The sequence below is a fragment of the Marmota flaviventris genome, chromosome 10 (assembly GCF_047511675.1).
Source record: "Marmota flaviventris isolate mMarFla1 chromosome 10, mMarFla1.hap1, whole genome shotgun sequence".
Classification (NCBI taxonomy): Eukaryota; Metazoa; Chordata; class Mammalia; order Rodentia; family Sciuridae; genus Marmota; species Marmota flaviventris.
The window spans coordinates 55,183,865-55,203,252 of record NC_092507.1 but is presented as its reverse complement, the minus strand read 5'-3'; the positions used below and the strand labels follow the sequence as shown (position 1 = coordinate 55,203,252).

At 38.6% G+C, this 19,388-nt stretch overlaps 1 protein-coding gene across 1 annotated transcript in view; it reads right to left on the bottom strand.

Annotated features, from left to right (window-relative positions):
- Positions 1-19,388, bottom strand: part of Il23r (interleukin 23 receptor) — a 58,083-nt gene that overhangs the window by 23,729 nt on the left and 14,966 nt on the right. Inside the window, exons 4-5 of the mRNA XM_027949464.1 lie at positions 7,171-7,331; positions 5,123-5,268 (exon numbers count right to left, since the gene is read on the bottom strand). Of these exons, the coding sequence (XP_027805265.1) occupies positions 5,123-5,268; positions 7,171-7,331 (307 nt within the window). The remainder of the gene's footprint in view (positions 1-5,122; positions 5,269-7,170; positions 7,332-19,388) is intronic.

The window sequence follows — 19,388 nt, the reverse complement described above, 5'->3', positions numbered from 1 at the left end:
ACATTATAAAAATAAACAGCAATACAAAAATGGTTAGGATAAAGCCACCCCCATAGGAGCTCATAGATTAAGCACAAGGACATAAATATATAAACAGTATATAAAAGTATATACCATGTGGCAAATGCTCCTGAAATAGGGACAGGGAAGTGAGCATGGATTATTGCTTATGAGCTCATCTTGACAGGAGCTTAGGTGCAGTGAGACAGACCATGAAAATAACCGACAGGTTACAAGCGTAGGTTTGATGTTCTGGGAGCTGGTTGGGCTCCAAGTTCCAGCCTATAGGTGTGGCAGAGGCCCGGGGATGGGGTGAAAAGAGCTACAAAGAGAGGAGAGAGAGAGAGACTGTAGGCATAGAAATGTCATGGAAGAGTTCTTGGAGAGCAGGACTCAACTTAGGATAAGTGGCATCCTTGGTGTACATGGTGGAAGAGAATTTCAGCGAATGCCAGTCAGAAGCAGACAAATCTATTTAGGAAAGCAGATACACATTCAAGGGAGAATTCGGACTATCTGAAGTGTGACATCTTTTGGGACAAAGCAAGTAATACACATTCAAGGGAAAATGCAAGCCAGCTCCAAGGAGCCAGGTAGCAATGCCCTGGTCTGGGGTGTTACTATTTATAAAGAAACATAGCTAGGGATTGAACTAGAGGTAGAATCAGGGTAGTCACACAATTTCACCAGCCTTCCCTATACTTCCCTGAATATTGCCCTCCAGATGAGGTCCAAGGACATAAGCCAAGGATGTGAGCTAGGTTTCTCATGAGTTGCCTCCTTTGAGTTTCAAAGGTTCACGGGCATTTCCTGCATTCCAAAAGTTCATAGGTGCTTCTCTTTGGGGATTCAGCATACCTTTCTTTTTCTGTATCCCCAAGTTCCTATCTCAAAGGGAGTGTTCATGCTTAGGGAGTTGGCAGAGAAGAGGGTTTGCAAAGGAAATGGCAGCTAGAGATATGGTTAGGGAACAAAGACCTTCCTGAAAACCAAGTGGCATGACATGCTCAAGGAGCAGGTAGTCAACAGAGTCAAGAGTTAGCGCAGGGTGAGCACTGCAAGGTTCTCAGCCTTTGTCGTTTAAAGATAGTGGTGTCCTCATAGCAGCTATTTCCAGCAGGGTAGAGAGAATGCGGATGACATTCTCCAGAGGGAGATTTCTGTGATGGCCCAGGCCTTTTCCCTGCTGGTTACCTCTGTCTTTGTCACATGGCCTTATGGCTTTGAGTGTGCTCTTACACTGAACCCGGGCTTAAATATAGGACTGAAAGGCAAGGCAGTGATTGGGCTCAGGTACTCTTGTCCTCTGCCATCACCATGAGAAGAGCATGCCCAGGCTAGCCCACTGGTCCTGGGAGGAGGACTTGGAGAGAACCCATGTTGAGACATGTGAGCAAGCCAGTGGACCTGCAAACACATGTCCCATACCAGTGAAGCTCAACCCTGCCGGGCTGGACCCCATGACAGAGAGGAACAAATGCTTACTGTTGTGTGTCTCTTCAGTTTTTGTGGCAGTTTGCTATCCATTATTGTAGCAGTAGATGACTGATATGCAATTTAAGAAATAATGAAAACCCGGGAGAAAATTTCAAGTACTAAAACTTAGGTATTTAATTGGTGGAAAGCAGATCTCCTAAAATTTTGTAGCTTGTACTGGGGTCCAGTATTGATTGTCAGCTGATTAACAAATGTGGAGATGGCTTTGTTTAGCTGTGCAATTTATAGGATACCTTTAGGTGACGCAAGATGACTTCACTGCTACTGTGCATGCATTTCTTTTAGGAGAGGCTGACTGTGTTGTTTTCTTCAAGACCCAAAGGTAAGGATCACATACACATGTATAACTTCCTTTTGAAGAGGATAATCAGTCCTGGTATAAAACACCTATGTAGGACAATTGTTCTTAAACATAATCAGATCCCAGAAGACAGGATTTAAATAAAACAGAAGCCTCTATTTACAGAAACTGCTCTCCCTATCCTATAGACTGGGAGGGTCGATATGTAGGAGGGAGCTCCTTGCTGTGATTGCCAAGGTGAGGTCTACTGCACACAAAAAAAGCTTGAGTTAGACTGAATAGAGCCTACTAATTTTAGGAGTGGGTCTTATTTTGTAATCTAGATTGCACAGTAGCTAGTTTTTCTCAGAGACGCTTATTTTCCTTTTGCTATTTCTGAAACTTTACTTGAATCTTCATTACATACTCCAGCTTAGTCTCAGCTATACTACTTAAGAAGTCAAGAAAGGGCCAAGACTCTGGGCTGGGGTTGTGGCTCAAGAGGTAGAGCACTCACCTAGCATGTGTGAGGCACTGGGTTAGATCCTCAGCACCATGTAAATATAAAATATTAAAAGAAAGAAAGAAAGGGCCAAGACTAATAAGGTGGGGCAAGATGTTTGTAAATGTTTCCCTCAAATGCAGTTCAATCTGCAAGGATGAAATCTGAGGCGTTGACTTGGATTGGAACCAAGTCATCAAACCAGTAGATCAAACTTCTGCCTGGCAGCCTGAGCCTTGCAGGATTATAGGAAGGACTGACAGGTTCCTTTTGAGACCTCACGGTAAGTAGCTTAACTTTAAAGAGGCAGAAAACACCTTCAGTACCCTGCTTTTTCAGACAGATTGCTTGGCACTAGCACCTCTGTAGCAAGGCTAACCTCTGCAGGTTAAGATAAAGAGTAAAAATAACAACTAGCAGGCACTGAATATTGACCCTATTCCATTCTGAACTAGTTCCCTACACCATTTGATCCCCCACCCCCACCCCACCTCACCACACCACACACATCCAAACCAGGTAGGGGCTTTTCTTATCCCCATTTCACACATGGGAATAATGAGGCACAGGGAGGATAAGGAGCTTCTCAAGGTTGCACAACTACAAAGCAGCAGAGCCAGGCTTTGAACTGCAGAGCTTGTGATCTCAGCCACAAGGCTTTCCAGAGACGGCCGCCTGTCACTGTAAGGTAAAGAACAGCCCTCCAGCAATATCTGACAGGAAGCAATTTCACCGCAGAGCTGAGGTAGAAGAGGGACCTGCAGTCCTTTGAGTCCTCCCACTCCTTTTGGCTCTGGCTTTTCTATCCCCCCATCATGGAGTCAAAGACAACACTTTATGCAAAACCCAGAAGTATTAATGCTATCAAGTGCAGAGTAAAGCTTCCTCCTCCCTATTGCTGAAATGACTTGGGGAATCTACTAAGAAATGGTAAATCCTTTTTTTTCTGTGGTAGTTGTATTTAGAAAAAGCATGGTAGGAAGGATGAAATATGGATTGAAACCCGTCCTTTCATTTTCCAAATATTCCTTTGGTGCCTAAAGGGATGAAGGGTCTGTGGGAAACACTTAGCTACTGACTCTGTCAGTTTGGAAAAACCTAGCTTGACTTTGAACAGCCTGATACTCTTTTACCTCCTCTTATTTATGGAAAAAAAATGAGATTAAGATACTCAGAAGCATCTTCTGACCATGATTTCTAAAGTCCTAAATGAGTAACATCTTATTAACTCAAAATCTAAGACTCAAGAATTTGGTGCGGGTAGTTTGAGATTTACCTAAATTCCACAGATGTAATAGGAATCCAGTAGGATCTTCACTTCTTCATTGATCAAACAATACAGAACATAAACTCAGCAGTCATAATGCCAACAACTAAAAAGTTCATTTGGAGGATTTAAGCAAGCATGGACATCAGGAGTTTATTTCTAAATAGGTATCTTTGGGATATGTCATGAAATTATATAGTTTTACCCTTATCTTCTTGACACTTAAAAAATATATCATGCTACAGCAAAAATAATGTTCAAAATGATGAAGCTAAAGATGATAGAAGGCTTGAGGTCATGCTAATGACCAAATTAAAACTGAATTGTGTTTAATGAATGTTTTGGTGTTAACTACACATCATTTTATTTCACTTCCTGAAAACTGGTTACCCAAAGCTGATACAGAACTCTTTCAAAGCCATAAACTCCATCCCTTATTTATTTATTTATTTATTTATTTTTGGACTGAATGGCAATTTATTATATTTGAAAATAATGAAATGTCATGTCTTTTTGAATACACCAAAATTGGAACTTTCCTCTAAGTCATACAAGTTCAAATTAGTGAGTTTTAATTATATTGGTGCTGTCACATAAATTTATTAAGGAAGCTTATATCTGTGCTTCTCCCCACTTGATAAATTTGCACTTGGTACTTAAGAATAGTTTGTTTTCTAGATATTCAGTTTTTGTTTTAAGTTAATCCAAGGCTGAGGCCTGTATTAGTAATGAGTTTTCCACTATGAATTGTACATTTTTTATTTAAAAAGAGACATTCTTGGGGCTGGAGTTGTGGCTCAGTGGTAAAGCACTTGCTTGGCATGTGTGAGGTCCTGGGTTCGATACTCAGCACTGCATATTAATTAATAATTAATTAAAAGATCCATTTACAACTAAAAAATATTGAGAGAGAGAGAGAGAGAGAGAGAGAGAGAGAGAGAGAGAGATCCTTAAGTCTAAGTTCTCCATTCTGAACAATTTTTAATTTCCCTGGATGCCTGTCAGATTTTAGCATAGAATATTTAAATTTTATATCCAGGATCATAGATGTAAATTTCCCCTAAGAGACAGTGAATTAATTACAAGGAACTAATATTAGATTCCTCTTTAGTTGTATATTTGGTTTGTTTAACAATTTACAAAAGGGATGAGGATCTTTTTCAGGAAATAGCTCTCTGGAAGCATATGGCAATCATTATTAAAGCAAGAGTGGCTTGAGCCCAGTGAGACAGCACATGCCTGTAATCCCAGTGACTCCAGTGGCTGAGGCAGGAGGATGACAATTTTGAGGTCAGCCTCAGCAACTTAGCTAGAATCTTTCTCAAAATAAAATTTAAAAGGGCTGGGGATGTAGCTCAGTAGGAAAGCACCTCTGGGTTCAATCCCTGGTACCAAGAAACCCAAACCAAACCACATCAAAAAAAAAAAAAAAAAAAACTAGAGTAGTTTGAAAATCACACAAATAATCAGAAACATGTAAAATAAATCATTAATGAGTCCACTGTGAACACTGGGAGTAGGCTTTTCTTTTAAACCATTCACTCACATGCTAAAGAATAATGAAAATTTAGCTTACATTCCAAGTTTGGTTTATTGTAGCCTTATGTCTCATTTCACAGGAAACCTTTTCAATTGTTGTTTCACTATTCCAGTGAATTATGGTCTTGGCTACTGTAGCATTTATAGTTTCAGCTCTTGCGATGATGGATGCAGAAGGAATCACTAGAAAAAGAAAGAAATTCTTAGGAATTTAGAAACTGGCCTAGGGAGAAATTTTTATCACTTTTCCTCATCGATAAAATGGGACAGTACTACCATATATGCTTGTTTCCAAAATTAAATGTGATATGTATGTTAAGTGTGCGAAACACAATAGGTGTTCAATAAACAGGTGAGATGATATTAAGATCAAAATGATAACAACAACAGTAATACTACTCCTGGTCTTAATTTAGAATTATCATTTACTGGTTATAATTATTCCTAAAAAGGGCACCAGTCCTAACAGCCTTTCTACTTCATTAATCCATCAAGAGGAATCTGCTTTCGAAAAAAGGATATATTATTGCATTCTACCTCAAAATACAAACTTGCAAAAATGTGTAGATCGTGATGAAGAGAACTACAACTCCAAGAATATACAAAGAAATGGCTCTGGTGTTCATCACCATAGCCAAATCCAGTATTCAGAGCATGGGACAGATTCTTAGACAATCTAGTTATCTGAGCTAGTTGTGGTTAGTTGAGAAGTTGAGATATTACTTGCTATAGAAGACTGCAGTGATGCCCAAAGAGTACCTACCTGTGTGGTACCCCAAGAGAAGGCTTCACTTCCCATAGGCCATTCAGCAGGAAAGTTTTCAGACACATTATGATTTAAAAAAAAAATTCTCATAAAGTCTAAGGACAAGATTCAAGAAGATTGGAATTAAGCATTCCCTAGCTCTGTAATCTAAACATTTTTAATGCCACCAAACCTTGCTTTCCTTATGTAAATTATAATATCTTCTACAAAATAGGATGTAAAAGCAATTAGCACATGAGGAATCATTGGTGCTAGGACCTTTAAAGGCAGAGCAATTCCTACTTGATGCTCTGAGTTCTGATTTTAGGGCTTGGGTGTAATTGTAAGAAGCTTAAGGATAATTACTTTTTGAATTTTTTTTAATGTATAAGCACTGTATGCTTTTCCATACTTTTATTTATTTATTTACTTATTTTTATGTGGTGCTGAGGATTGAACCCAGTGCCTCACATGTGCTAGGCAAGCACTCTATCACTGAGGCACAACCCCAGCCCCACTTTTTGGAATTTATCTTTAGAAAATAATAAAGATATTATTATTTTATAATAATAAAATTTAGCAATAAGGTGTTCATGGTAATATAGTTTATAATGATGAAAAATTAAAAACACCATAAACCTCCATAAGAAGGGATTAAACTATTCTATACTCAGACAACACTAAAAATAATATTGTAGATTAAGTTGATAGAAATGTTTATTATATATTTTATGTAAAAGAAGTAAGATCTAAAAATATCTGAAGCAAAACATCCTAACATTTGTTATATCTGACTGTCAACTTATGGATGTCTATAAAATTTGCTGTAATTTTCATTGTATTTTATAATATGTAAAGATGAAGACAAAATCCCCCTTGTAAGCCCCAGATAGTGTATAGAGAGTAATTTCCTAGTATGCTGTACTTCTCACAATATAAGACACATCATAATTTATTTTAATCCTTGTTTCTCCTCCTTGGTAGATTGCAAATTATTATAGAGCACTTTCCTTGTCTATCTTACTGTCCCTGGCCCTTAGAAGAACACTTGGAAACAGGAAGTTCCCAACAGAACTGTAAGCACAATTCACATACATGTATGTGAACTATAAGCACATACGCCTAAGTAGAAATCAGACAGGAAGGGTATACAATAGCATGGTTGGCTTGCTGTTGGCAACTTTCATCTCCAAGTTGCTTTGGGCAGGAGGAATTACGGATGATATCTATTTTATCCATCATGATATGCAGAATCTTCTTTCAGATCTAGACTTCATTGACTAGGTTAGCACAAGTAGTTGTCTATTATTAAAGACACTATGGAGTTGCTTGTTCTTTACCTATATCATCCAGATGGATCTGGAGTGGTTCTGACTCCTCCACGCCTAATGCATTTGCAGCTTGAACCCAAACCAAATACTGCCTGCCTGCTTGCAGTGAGTCCATGGAGATGTTAATACAGTTTGTGGCAAGATACTGTTGCTCTTCTTCTGTCTCTAAACTTGAAAAAAGAAGGAAAAAAAAAATCACCAACTTCTATTCAGTTTGAACTCATTTTTTTCAGATTTTTTTTTTTTTTTTGGTAGTCCTGGGGCTCCATCCCACATCCCAAAGTTTTTGATGCCACCATTTAAAATCTGCTTTCAGATATATAATCTTTTACTGAAATTAAGCGAATTTGATTTCATTTTCTGAATTTTTAAAAACAAATTCAAATCTGACAAGGGCCACGTTATGACTTCATTTGGATCTAAACACTTTGGCCTTCATAAGACCTTTTTTTCTCCATTAAAAAAAGTGTGTGTAAATAGAAATATATAAAATATGTATAAACACACATATGTACATGTATACATACATACATACACATGCTTATAATCACAGACTATTGTTTTAAAACCGTGTTGATATAAAGACAAATATATTATTATTATATATTAAACCATTTTATTTATCCTAACAGTTCATTTTTCTCTTCTGATTTTAAAGGAAATTAAATATTTTCATGGACTCCCCAAAAGCATGTGAGGCATAGGCAGTGTGCTTACTGTGCCCATTGATCAAGTCAGTCCTGACATGGCTTGGAATAAAAGAGCTGCCTCTTGGAGCAAGGGTTGCACGGGTTCAGTGCAGGGATTCTGAAGTCAGACATTTCTGCCAGGAGTAGGGTGAAGGGTGAGGATGACATTCCTATGTTCATATATGGTGTAACTCTACATAATTGGAAGAATGGGAATGGGAACCACAAGGATAGGAAGTTAAACTTCACCATTCTTAATAACTTTCTGTCACTCGTAAGAGCCAACCAGTTACCAAGAAGGGTAAGCATGCTTTAAAATATTCTTTTTTATCTTTCCTCCCTGTTTTGAGACTATGGTGATAGTTTAGGCTTTATATTATCCATTTGACACCTTATTTATAGACTTCTAATTGTATTATACTGTGAAATCTAATAATACATATATACTAATTTAGAAGGAAAATGGCCTTGGAATTTGAAAAACAATGAAAACTGAGTATTCTAAATTCTTACTTTTAATGAGTGGAAATACTTCACAAATTTGCATATCATCTTTGATCACAGGTCCTGTGCATGGTCTTTGTATTATTCTAATTATGGTGTTTATGCTACTGAAGCAGCTCCAACCCTATTTCTTTACCTAACACTGTCAATTGTTCTCTGTCCCAGGAGACTGGCTTGATAAGATCTGTGGGGAAGATAAACTTGAAAATCACTATCATCTCATCCCTAGGGTTCCTTCCTCTCTGGGTCCTGTTACTACTGTATTCTTTTCAGTAATCCTAAATTTCTTCAGCCCCACAGTCTCCCAGCCACTTACATCTTTCAGAATTCAAATGACATGCTTGCCTTAGGCTACCACCAACAAAGTCATCTATGAATTAAAATGCTTCAGAAATTAAATCAATCTTTATCTATAGAGGAGCAAGACAACCTCTCAGGTTGATAGTCCTTGGGGTGTGGGAAGGGGCTACATACTTGTAGGACAACAACTATTCTTGTGCCCTTAGGTCAAGTTAAAGTGCATTTTCCAGTACTGCCTCTTTCCTTTCACCAGCAGTGAGGTGACTACCAATACCATGGTGTAATAAGAAAGACATATCATGGTAATTTAAAACACAGGGCTTGGGTTTTACAGATAGCCCTAATTTCGAATGCCTGCTAGGCCCTTTGATAAGGTGTAGGACTTGGGGCAAGTTACTTAACCACTATATACTTCAGTTTAATCATCTGTAAAATAAGGATGATAGAGCAGCATTGTTGTTATCCTAAATAAATGAGTAAATGAGAAAAAAAAGCAAGGAGCAGAAGGCTATTGCTTGTATCTAAAGTTAAACTATGGCTGGGTATAATGGTGCACACCTGTAAACCCAGCCAGGAGGCTGAGGCAGGAGGGTCACAAGTTGAAGACCAGCCTTAGTGAACCCCTATCTCAAAATAAAAACATAAAAAGGAAGGGATATAGCTCAGTGATAGAGAACCCTGAGCTCAGTACCCATACCACAAAATAAAATTAAATTATGCCTTGTTTATGTAACTGACTTGTATTCTTTATGAAATAAAAGGGAGCGTAAATACATTAACAGAGCTTCGGTTTTAAAGACAGACTTAGGTTCAAATGCCTGCTAGGCCCCACTAACAGAGAACTTACTAGAAGATATGCTAACCTTATATTAAATAAGAATTCAAATGTGAAAATAAGGAAATGACAACTACGGGTTATAGGTAAGTGGGGCACCTTTGAATATTTTCCAGTTAGAGAAAACCACATCCATGTTCTTAATTGGTTTGTGGCTAATTCTTTTATCACACATATTAAGACTTCAAGTCAAAATGGAAATGTATTCTCAAATTGACATTAACTTCGGTTACTAGGTGATTTAATTCTGCTTTTAAATTCTTCTCCATGTTAGCACCTAGACCACAAAGCACTGTTTTAGTTGAAGACTCCACTAATAATGACGGATTATACCTTAGGACTATCATGATATTGTGATATGATAAATACTGTGCATATTTGATCTCTGCTTGGTTTCTGGAACATAGCTCCTGAAACCCTTGAGATTTCTAAAGTAATAAGTGTCTTCCTGTATGCTAATGAGATGACTGAAGAGGGTGCTCCTGGGCAGCCTCGGGAGGGAGGCTGGTTATGGGGGCAGGGATAGGGGACCCACCAAGGGACATCAAAGATGAGAGGCTGGAGCTTTCAGCAACCCCTCCATACCTCCCACCACTGGGGAAGGAGCAGGGCTGAAGGCTCCATAGATAACTAATGGCCAAGTAGATAATCAATGGCCAACGGTGGAGCTTCCATATACCTTCTCAGATGTCTTTATTGCATCTTTTCCATGTGGCTATTCATCCATATCCTTTGTAATATCCTTTATAATAGTAAAGGATATTAAGTAAAGCATGACCCTGAGTTCTGTAAGTCACAATAATAAATTAAAGCTGAGAAGGGTGTCTTGGAAACCCTGATTTTTAGCCAGTCAAAAGCATAGGTCAAAGCCAGGTGCAGTGGTGCACACCTGTAATCCCAGTGACTTGGGAGGCAAGAGGATCACGAGTTCAAAGCCAGCCTCAGCAAGAGAGAGGTCCTAAGCAACTCAGTGAGAACATTGCTATAGGCCATATAGCAGAGCTGCTCACCTCATGGCATGGGGAGGAGTGGGGTGATGCCATGAGGTGAGCAGCTCTGCTATATGGCCTATAGGGCTGGGGATGTGACTCAGTGGTTAAGTGCCCCTGAGTTTAATCCCTGGTACCAAAAAAAAAAAAAAAAAAAAGCACAGGTCAGGACTCGGGGCATCTGAAGTAGGGGCATCAGCCTTCTGGGAATGATCTGGTGTTATCTCCAACATAGGTGGTGTCAAAATGGAATTGGGGAACACCCACCTGGCTCTGCTGGGGAGATAGTTGGTGTATGTAAAGAAGCCTCCTCCCCTATGGATGTGGTGTCAAAAGCATTGTGCTGAGAAAGTAGGAAAGAACACTCTGGATTGTCCTTGATTGCTCATAGAACTGTACACCACACAGTTGTTGTGGTTTGGATCTGGAATATTTCCCAATAGCTTATGTGTTGAAGGCTTGGTTCTCCATGCAGCAATGTTCAGAGGTGAAACTTCAGGGAAGTGAGTGGATCACAGGGGAACTCTAACCTCATCAGTGGATTAATCTACTGATGGATTAATTTGCTGACATTATTAAGAGATGATGGAAACTATAGAAGGTGGGCCTAGTTGGAGGAAGTAGCTCAGTGGGGACATGCCCTGGAAGGTTCTGTCTTGTTCCTGGTGCTTGCATCCCACCCCCACTCCTACCCATGCCATGAGGTAAGCAGCTCTGCTATATGGCCTATAGCAATGGATCCAGTTGGCCATGGATCGGAAACCTCTGACCCAAGAGCCAAAATAACTCTTTCCTTCTCTAAGCTGTTTTTCTCAGGTATTTTGTCATGGTAACAAAAAAAATGACTCACAGAAAAGTTTCTAAATTTCTCTATTTCTTTCTCTGTGTGTATGTGTGCTAATGCATAGCAGATTACTCTTTGAAGGGAATTGATTTGGTTTTCAGATATTCCCCATGCGCCTAGCCCTAATCCTAATTAATAATTTTCAATAAACACTGTCAAATTATGGCAATAGTGATGAATAACATCATCTGTTTATAGTTAATCACTCATTCAACACACATTTATCTAACACCAACTATATTCCAAGTACATCTTTATACACTGGGGCTACAAAAAAAAATACAGATGAAGTTGCAATTCTCATGAAGTACACATTCTGGTGAAACAAATATGTATAAGATACTCTGAGATGGTAAATGTTCTGAAGAAAAATAAGGCCAAATAAAGGTGCTAGAAAGTTCTGGGGGTAAGGGTGTGGATTTCTATATTTAGGGAGAAGAGGTAAGGCCCCTTTGAGAAAGTGATATTAGATCAGTAAAGGAACAAACACTGTGGCTCTTGGGAGGAAGGGCATTTTAGGTAATAGGCAAAGGCCCTCTTTACAGTGTCCCACCTTATGCCTTGAACATAGCCCTTGCTGCTCTACCACTGCAATTTATTATTAAAATGGACATGTTTCTTTCTCTTCCTCTCTTCCTGCTCCTCCCTAATCTCTGCCTCACCCAATCTCAGGGGAAACAGGATTATTACCTTTCTTCCCCATCATAGACAGAGTTATCTGTCCCTGAGTACACACTCACTTTAGGAATGAAATTATCCAGACTTTGGGGATAGCACCAGAAGATCTCAGAAATGAATATCTCCCAAATTAACAAGTGAATCACAACTCCAACAGAGAACACAGGGAATGTAGCCTTTAAGTCACCTGTTTAAAAGCCTCTAATTTCTGCTAATGGGCAGAATCACCGTCTTTGGGACAGGAGTCCCCTGTTTCTCCTTTGCTAGCAAAGCAATAAACTTTCTTTTTCCTTTTTTCTCAAAACTATATCTTCATTATTGGATTGGCACTGGGGACAAGGACAGAGCTTGTCCCCACCGTGAGGCAGGACCTTTGCTTGGCCTGCTCAAGGAATACCAAAGAGGTCAATGAGGTTTCAGATGGAGGGAGCCGGAAAGGGATTAGACATGAGAACAAAGAGTTCTCCAGGAAGGAGGTATTTAAAAGGCATGTAGAGACAAGGAAGTATTCTGGCTTTGATTTCTGAAATGAGATGTTCCAAGCAGAAGGGTGATAAGATCTTAGATGCCTATAAAAAAGATTATCTACTTGTGAATAAGGTGTTACCAGCCTTTGTCTTCTACTGCCTGGATGACCTAACTGAATTTCTATCCCACCCTAACTCTGCCCTCTTTGAGGACAGCATGCCTGAAGGCCAGTTCCGCTTCTGGTGGTCTGGCCAAAACTGGTTGGATCTAAGATGGCTGCCAAAGTGACCCCTTGACAATCTCTAACTTTATTATAATAAAATACATGAATAGTCCTCCACCCTATTAACCTGTCTCTGTTCTTCATTTATTTTACCCTATTGATATAACCCCCTGGCCATGAGCAGGGAGAAGTTGATTTTCAAGTTTAAATTCCACTTCTCCATTCTTGACCAAGAATAAAAGTCTCTTTCACTGCTCAGTGGTTCTCAGTCTTCTCATTGACTCCACTTTTCCTGGAAAGAAAAAGAATGCAGTCTTTGGGCTCAAAAATCAATAACAAAGGAACTACATGGGACAAGGCAGAGAATAAGGAACCAGTTAGGAAGCTCCTGGATTGACTGGGTGACAGGTGACATGGCTTGGCCTAGGACGGCAGTACAGTGGTGAGAAGATGTCAGATATCTACAAGGTAGATCCACAAGATTACGGTGCTCAATTGGATGAAAGGCAAGATAGAAATCCAGGAGGACTCCAATCATTTTTATATGAATAATGCTAAGGATAGACATGTGGTTTACTAAGATGGAATCAGCAAATCTGGGGAGAGGAAACTGGCATCTGGTTTAGAAAATGGTAACTTTGTAATAATACCTTTTGGATGCCTAAGAGGAAATGCTAAAAGAGATGTTAAGATATATAGCAGCTGTAGCCCAGGAGAGATATTTGGACTGGACATATAAATTGGGGAGTTTTATGTCATAAATTTGGATGAGATATTTAAAGTAATGGATGTAGGTAAAGATAATAGGAGGTCCTAGGGCAGAGCTCTGGGTCTTTTATTACTTTACTGGAAATGAAGAGAAATCAGAAAAAAAGAGAATGAGAAAAAGCACCCAGCAAGAAGAAGCAAAAGGGAGCAGGTGCTATGAAAGCCAAAAGAAGGTGAAGAGCCAAGGTAAGTGCTCCTGATAGATGAGATAAGGGTGTGAATATACCATCGGATTTGGCAATGCAGAAACCCTTAGTGACTTAAAAAAGTTTTTTTTTTTTTTTAGTTGTAGATTGACACAGTATTTATTTATGTGGTGCTGAGGATCAAACCCAGAGTCTCATGTGTGCTAAGCAAGTGCTCTACCACTAAGCCACGACTCCAGCCCCGACCTTAGCAACTTTGATAAGAGCTATTTCAGTGGAGTGGTGAATGAAGGTGAGAAAGGACCAAAGAAAGAATGAGAGAGGACAAAATGGAGACAGTAGAGACAGCTCTTTGGAGGATTGCTGTCATAAAAGGAAGCAGAGAAATAGTGTGGTGTTGGGGAGGCATCTAGAATATTGCATTTTTCCAAAGAGTAGATGTTGCAGATGCTCAAAAGCTGATGGGAATGACCCAGTAAAGACAGAGAAGGTAATGATGCAGACAAAAGAGGAAAATGGTTGGAGCAATGTCCTCCAGTAGGCAGATCCAGTACACAAGTGGGGAGGAACCACAAGGGTGGTTTATCCAGAGTAACAGAACAAAAGATTAAGTCTGTGGGTACAGATGTCAGTGTGTACATAGATGAGGGAAGTTGTGGTATTTCTCATTGGTCTCATTTTCTCAGTAAAATAGGAAGCAAATCATCAATAGAGGTTAAAGAAGGGAAGATTCTCTGGCTTAGCTGGGGCTTGACTTGGCCAGTGAAATGTAGAAGACTAGTGTGCTGCTCTCTGGACCCAGTTGAGATTATTGGTTATAAAAAGGAACAAAGTTGTATTTGTCTACAGTCTCAGTTAGCTCTCTGGGCTCATAATTGGTGAGGAAATGGATTTTAAAATATGAACTGCTTATTGAATCCTGAAAGAATTACTGAAACCTAACACCACAGTCTTATAAATGTTTGGGATCATATCTAAGAATTCTGCTTGTTAGAAATAAATACGCGGAGAAGAAGATGTGGCAACTATAAGCAGCCCTTATGAACTGGTAGAGTAGGCAACTGAATTTAAGGGTCTAAAATGATATCCAATCTAAGCCAGGCATGGTGACACATGCTTGTAGTTCCAATGACTTGGAGGCTGAGGAAGGAGGATCACAAGTTCCAGGCCAGCCTCAGCAACTTGGCAAAACCCTGTCTCAAAATAAAAATAAAAAAGGTTGGGAATGTAGTTTAGTAGTTAAGCCCCAATTCCTGATACAAAAAAAAAAAAAAAAAGAAAGAAAGAAAAAGTTAAAAATTAGAAAGTAAATAAAATGGCATCTAATCTAAAAATATTTGCCCTATTGGTCTTCCATGGTACCTGAAATTCCCCCATTGGTGGCCTTGGAAAATGTATAAGCTTGTCAAGCACAGAGATGGTATGTATCTTTTTTTGTTTGTTTGTTTTGCTTTGTCTTTTGTTTTTGTCTCTAGAGTTTAACATGGTGCCAGGAAGACATGAAATATTAAATGAATATTTGCTAAACTGACTTGCATGGAACAGAATGGAGTGTTATCCATTCATTTCTGTGCAAAAAATATTTATCAAGTAGAAGACACTGCAGGAGACACTGCATGAATTCCTAAGATAAAGAAAGAGCACATGTACATGAAGCTGCTGAGGACAGTGGGAGAGCAGGAGGTAGACACCAATAAGCAAGTTTAATTTTTTTCTATCACCACCCATGACTACTCAGCAAACTACAAGAGGAAGAGGAAGGTATGTGAATAGCCATGTGGCTGTGACTAGTGAAGACACCACAAAAAAGCTGGATGGTGGGGAGAAAGCTATTGAAGCCACATAGATATAATTCTTCTACTTAACACTTCAACCCAACACCAGGAGGCCCCGATGGCCCCTGTGCTGCCAAAGAGGGATCCCCACCTGTATGCCACTGGTGAAACCAGTGTGTGGGCTGAGGTGACAGGTTTCTCTATGTGACCTTACTGGAACACAGAACCACACGAGTTGGAAGTGAAACCTTGCCAATACTGATCTCTCCCTACTTGCCCAAGTGGAAAATACCCCAGCACCCCAGGATCTGGGAGGGCCTTTGACCTGATACTGTACCAACTACCTTAACCACAACATTCATTCTAAGTCAATTTTTTCCTTGAGAGAAAAGATCTTCTTGGTAGTTTGCTAGTGAAATTGACTTTTTCTTTCTCTAGTTGCTTTCAACTCATGAGTTTGTTTTTCATTAATTGGAAGATGAATAGATATGTGTTTCCTTTTCTGATTTGTCTGTGCTTACAGGAACTCGTGCTTTGAATATGCTGGAGGAAAATATTCATTCTTATGATAATTTTTCCCATTCTTTAAAATATGATAAAATCTCATTAATCTGGACTCCATCAATTCAAAATTTGGTTAGGTTTGTCAGAGTTCAGTTACAGTTTACAGGTTGCACATGCCTTACCCAAAATGCTTAGAACTGGAAGTATTGAATTTGTGATTTTTTCATATTTTAGAATATTTGTGTATGTATATATATATATATGATATCTTGGCTAAGGGACCCAAGTCTAAACATGAAATTCATTTATATTTCATAAAACTTTTATGTATACAGCTAAAGATAATTTTATACAATTTAAAAAAATGATTTTGTACATGAAACAAATTTTCAAATTTTCATGATGTGGAATTTCCCACATGAGATATTATGTTGGAAAGTTGAAAGTTTCAGATTTTGGAGCATTTCAGACTTTTGATTTTCAAATTAGAAATGTTCAACCTGTATTATTGAATTTATAGAAAGACAGTGGAATAGATAATTTTAAAAATACATATGACTTTTTCTTATTCTTATTTAACTAGACAGTGAAGGGGAAATGTAAGAAATGTTTATTTCTACTTATCAGGTAGATGAAATTACTCTACAAATATATATTGAGAGCTGGGGATGTGGCTCAAGCGGTAGCACGCTCGCCTGGCATGTGTGCGGCGCTGGGTTTGATCCTCAGCACCACATACAAATAAAGATGTTGTGTCTGCCGAAAACTAAAAAATAAATATTAAAAAATTCTCTCTCTCTCTCTTTAAAAAAATTATATATATATAGCACTTACTAGGTATCAGTCTCTGTTCTAACTTAGTTGATACGGTAATAATTCTCGTCCTCACTGGGCTTATATTCTAGTTTGGATGAATGAGTATATTAACTATTGACATATATACAATAACTAGAAATTAGTCTTTCTTATTAGAGCACATTCAACATATTTCTAGATTTTCCAAAAGTAATATTCCTTGAAAATAGTGTAAATAAGACTGTTGTTTATAATATCCTATGAATAATTATTTTATGGCTTTACAGTAATCTTTCTCTCTCCCATATTAGTTGTGTTTGATATGAGAACAAATCATACTAGCTTAGGGAATTAGCCTTGCCTGTCACCATGATATTGCTGTGGTCTGATATTGGTGACACCCCTCACCAAATTCATATGCTGAAATTTTCCAATGAAATACTATTAAGAGGTTGGATCTTTAGAAGATGATTAAGTCATGAGGGCTCCATACTCATGAATGATTTTAGTGTCCTTACAGAAGGAGTTTGAACAGAGTTTCCTTACCCCTTCTGCCATGTGAGGATATATAGAAGACACTGTCTATAAGGAATGAGCCCTTGCCAAATACCAACTCTACTGGTGCCTCGATCTTGGACTTAGTGGCCTCTAGAACTATAAGCAATAAATTTTTGTGTTTTTTAAATATAAATTATAAAATCTAAGATATTTTGTGATAGAAACATAAATGGAGTAGGATACCCCTTTTGTTGTTTCTAAGCATTTTTAATATACAAACCATCTCTTATAATTTGCTTTTTTGTGAGATTTATATTATTAATTATCCTTATTTTATAGGATGCTGAGACTCAGCAAGGCTAAATAACTTATCCAAGATCCCACAGCTAGAGAGCATGGCGATACTGTTGGATAGCAGAACTGAACTCCATTTGTAATGCCCTTTAACCAGTTTCCATCCAAATAGAGTAGACAGACATATGGCATCTTACTGGCCAACACCATGTAGGTGAAAGTTCGTGAGAGGATGTCCTTTTCCCTTTGCTACTTTTCCTGCTTGGAACTTGAATGAGAAAACTAGAGATGCAGCATCTAAAGATTAAAGCTGACACACTAAAGATTATAGAGTAGAAAGATGGAAAGAGTTTGGGGCCTTGGAGTGTAACTGAATTGCCATGCTAACTCTGTACTATATACCACTGTGACCTGATATAAATAAGGCCCTGTGATAAGGTCCTGTGTATTTAAGTGACTGCACACTATATTTTGGATCTGGAATATCTCAGCTAGTGGTGCTACTAGGAGGTGGTGGAAGCTTTAAGAAAAGCAACCCAGTGGGGGGTCTTCAGATCTCTTAGGGCATGGCCTTAAAGGTCTTCAGATCTCAGAGGGAATGGACTTAAAGGGGATAGTGGGGCTCTAGTCACCTTTCTCATCCTATCTCTTTCTCCTTCTGGTAACAAGGTAAGCAGTTTTACTCTGTCATATGCTTCCACTATGATATGCTGCTGCCTCAGGACAGGCCTAGAGCCACAGGGTTAATTGGTCATGGTCAGAAACCTCTGAAACTGTGAGCCCAAATAAACTTTTCTCCTTACAAGTTGATTATATCAAGATTTGTTGCAGAAATTGAAAGCTAACTAATGCACTGCACTGGGGTTTTATGATATTTGCATCATAAAAGATACCTAAACTAGAAATAAAATATAAAACTCTAACTGGTGCTCTTTCCCATGGTTATTTTTTAACACATTCTCTTTTATAAATCTATACTTCATACACTTTTTGAGTGACTTTTTGAGTCTGAAACAGCCTCAGTACTCATAACTACTACAGGTATTCTTTATAAAATAGATGTGTCCTTCAAAAGCCATGGGCAAATAATTTAAACACATATAATTTTGAAGCATTAAAGGATCTCAAAGAAATACATAATTAATAGTCATAAAACACTCAGAGACTATTTCAATAAATTAGGTGGTGATTAACGAGTCTGAAATTTTGTCTAATGAATATATTTTCTCAAGTTGTGATATGTCTCTCACAAATTTACAATGCAATTCTACTGTCAGGAACTGGAGAAGGCAGGTGAGTGGGGTTTGCCAAAATATTAGCCTGTTATGGTTTGGATATGAGGTGTCTCCCCAAAAATCTCCTTTGTTAATAATGTTCAGAGGTGAAATGATTAAATTATAGGAGCTCTGATCTAATCAGTGATTTATCCATTTGATAAATTAATAATTTGAAAGGACTACAATACTGGGTGGTAACTGTAAGCAGGTGGGGTGTGGCAAAAGGAAGTAGATTTCTGGGACTGTGCCCTTGGGGATTATATCTTGTTCCTCTGGCTCCTCCTTTCTCTCTGCTTCCCGGCCTCCATGAGCTGAAAAGCTATTCCCAGCCAGGTCCTTCTGCCATGGGGTCCAGAGTTGGCCTACCTTCGACTGAAACCTTTGAGAGGATGAGCCTAAAATAAACCTTTCATCCTCTAAGCTTTTTTTTTTTTTTTTTGTAGTTGTAGATAAGACAGCATGCTTTTATTTTGTTTATTTTTATGTGGTGCTGAGGATCGAACTCAGTGCCTCACCCATGAGAGGCAAGTGCTCTGCCACTGAGCTACAGCCCCAGCCCCCTAAGCTGTTCTTGACAGGTATTTTGGTCACGGTGACAAAAAGTTGACTAACCCATAACCTGTACCTAATAGGATGACAA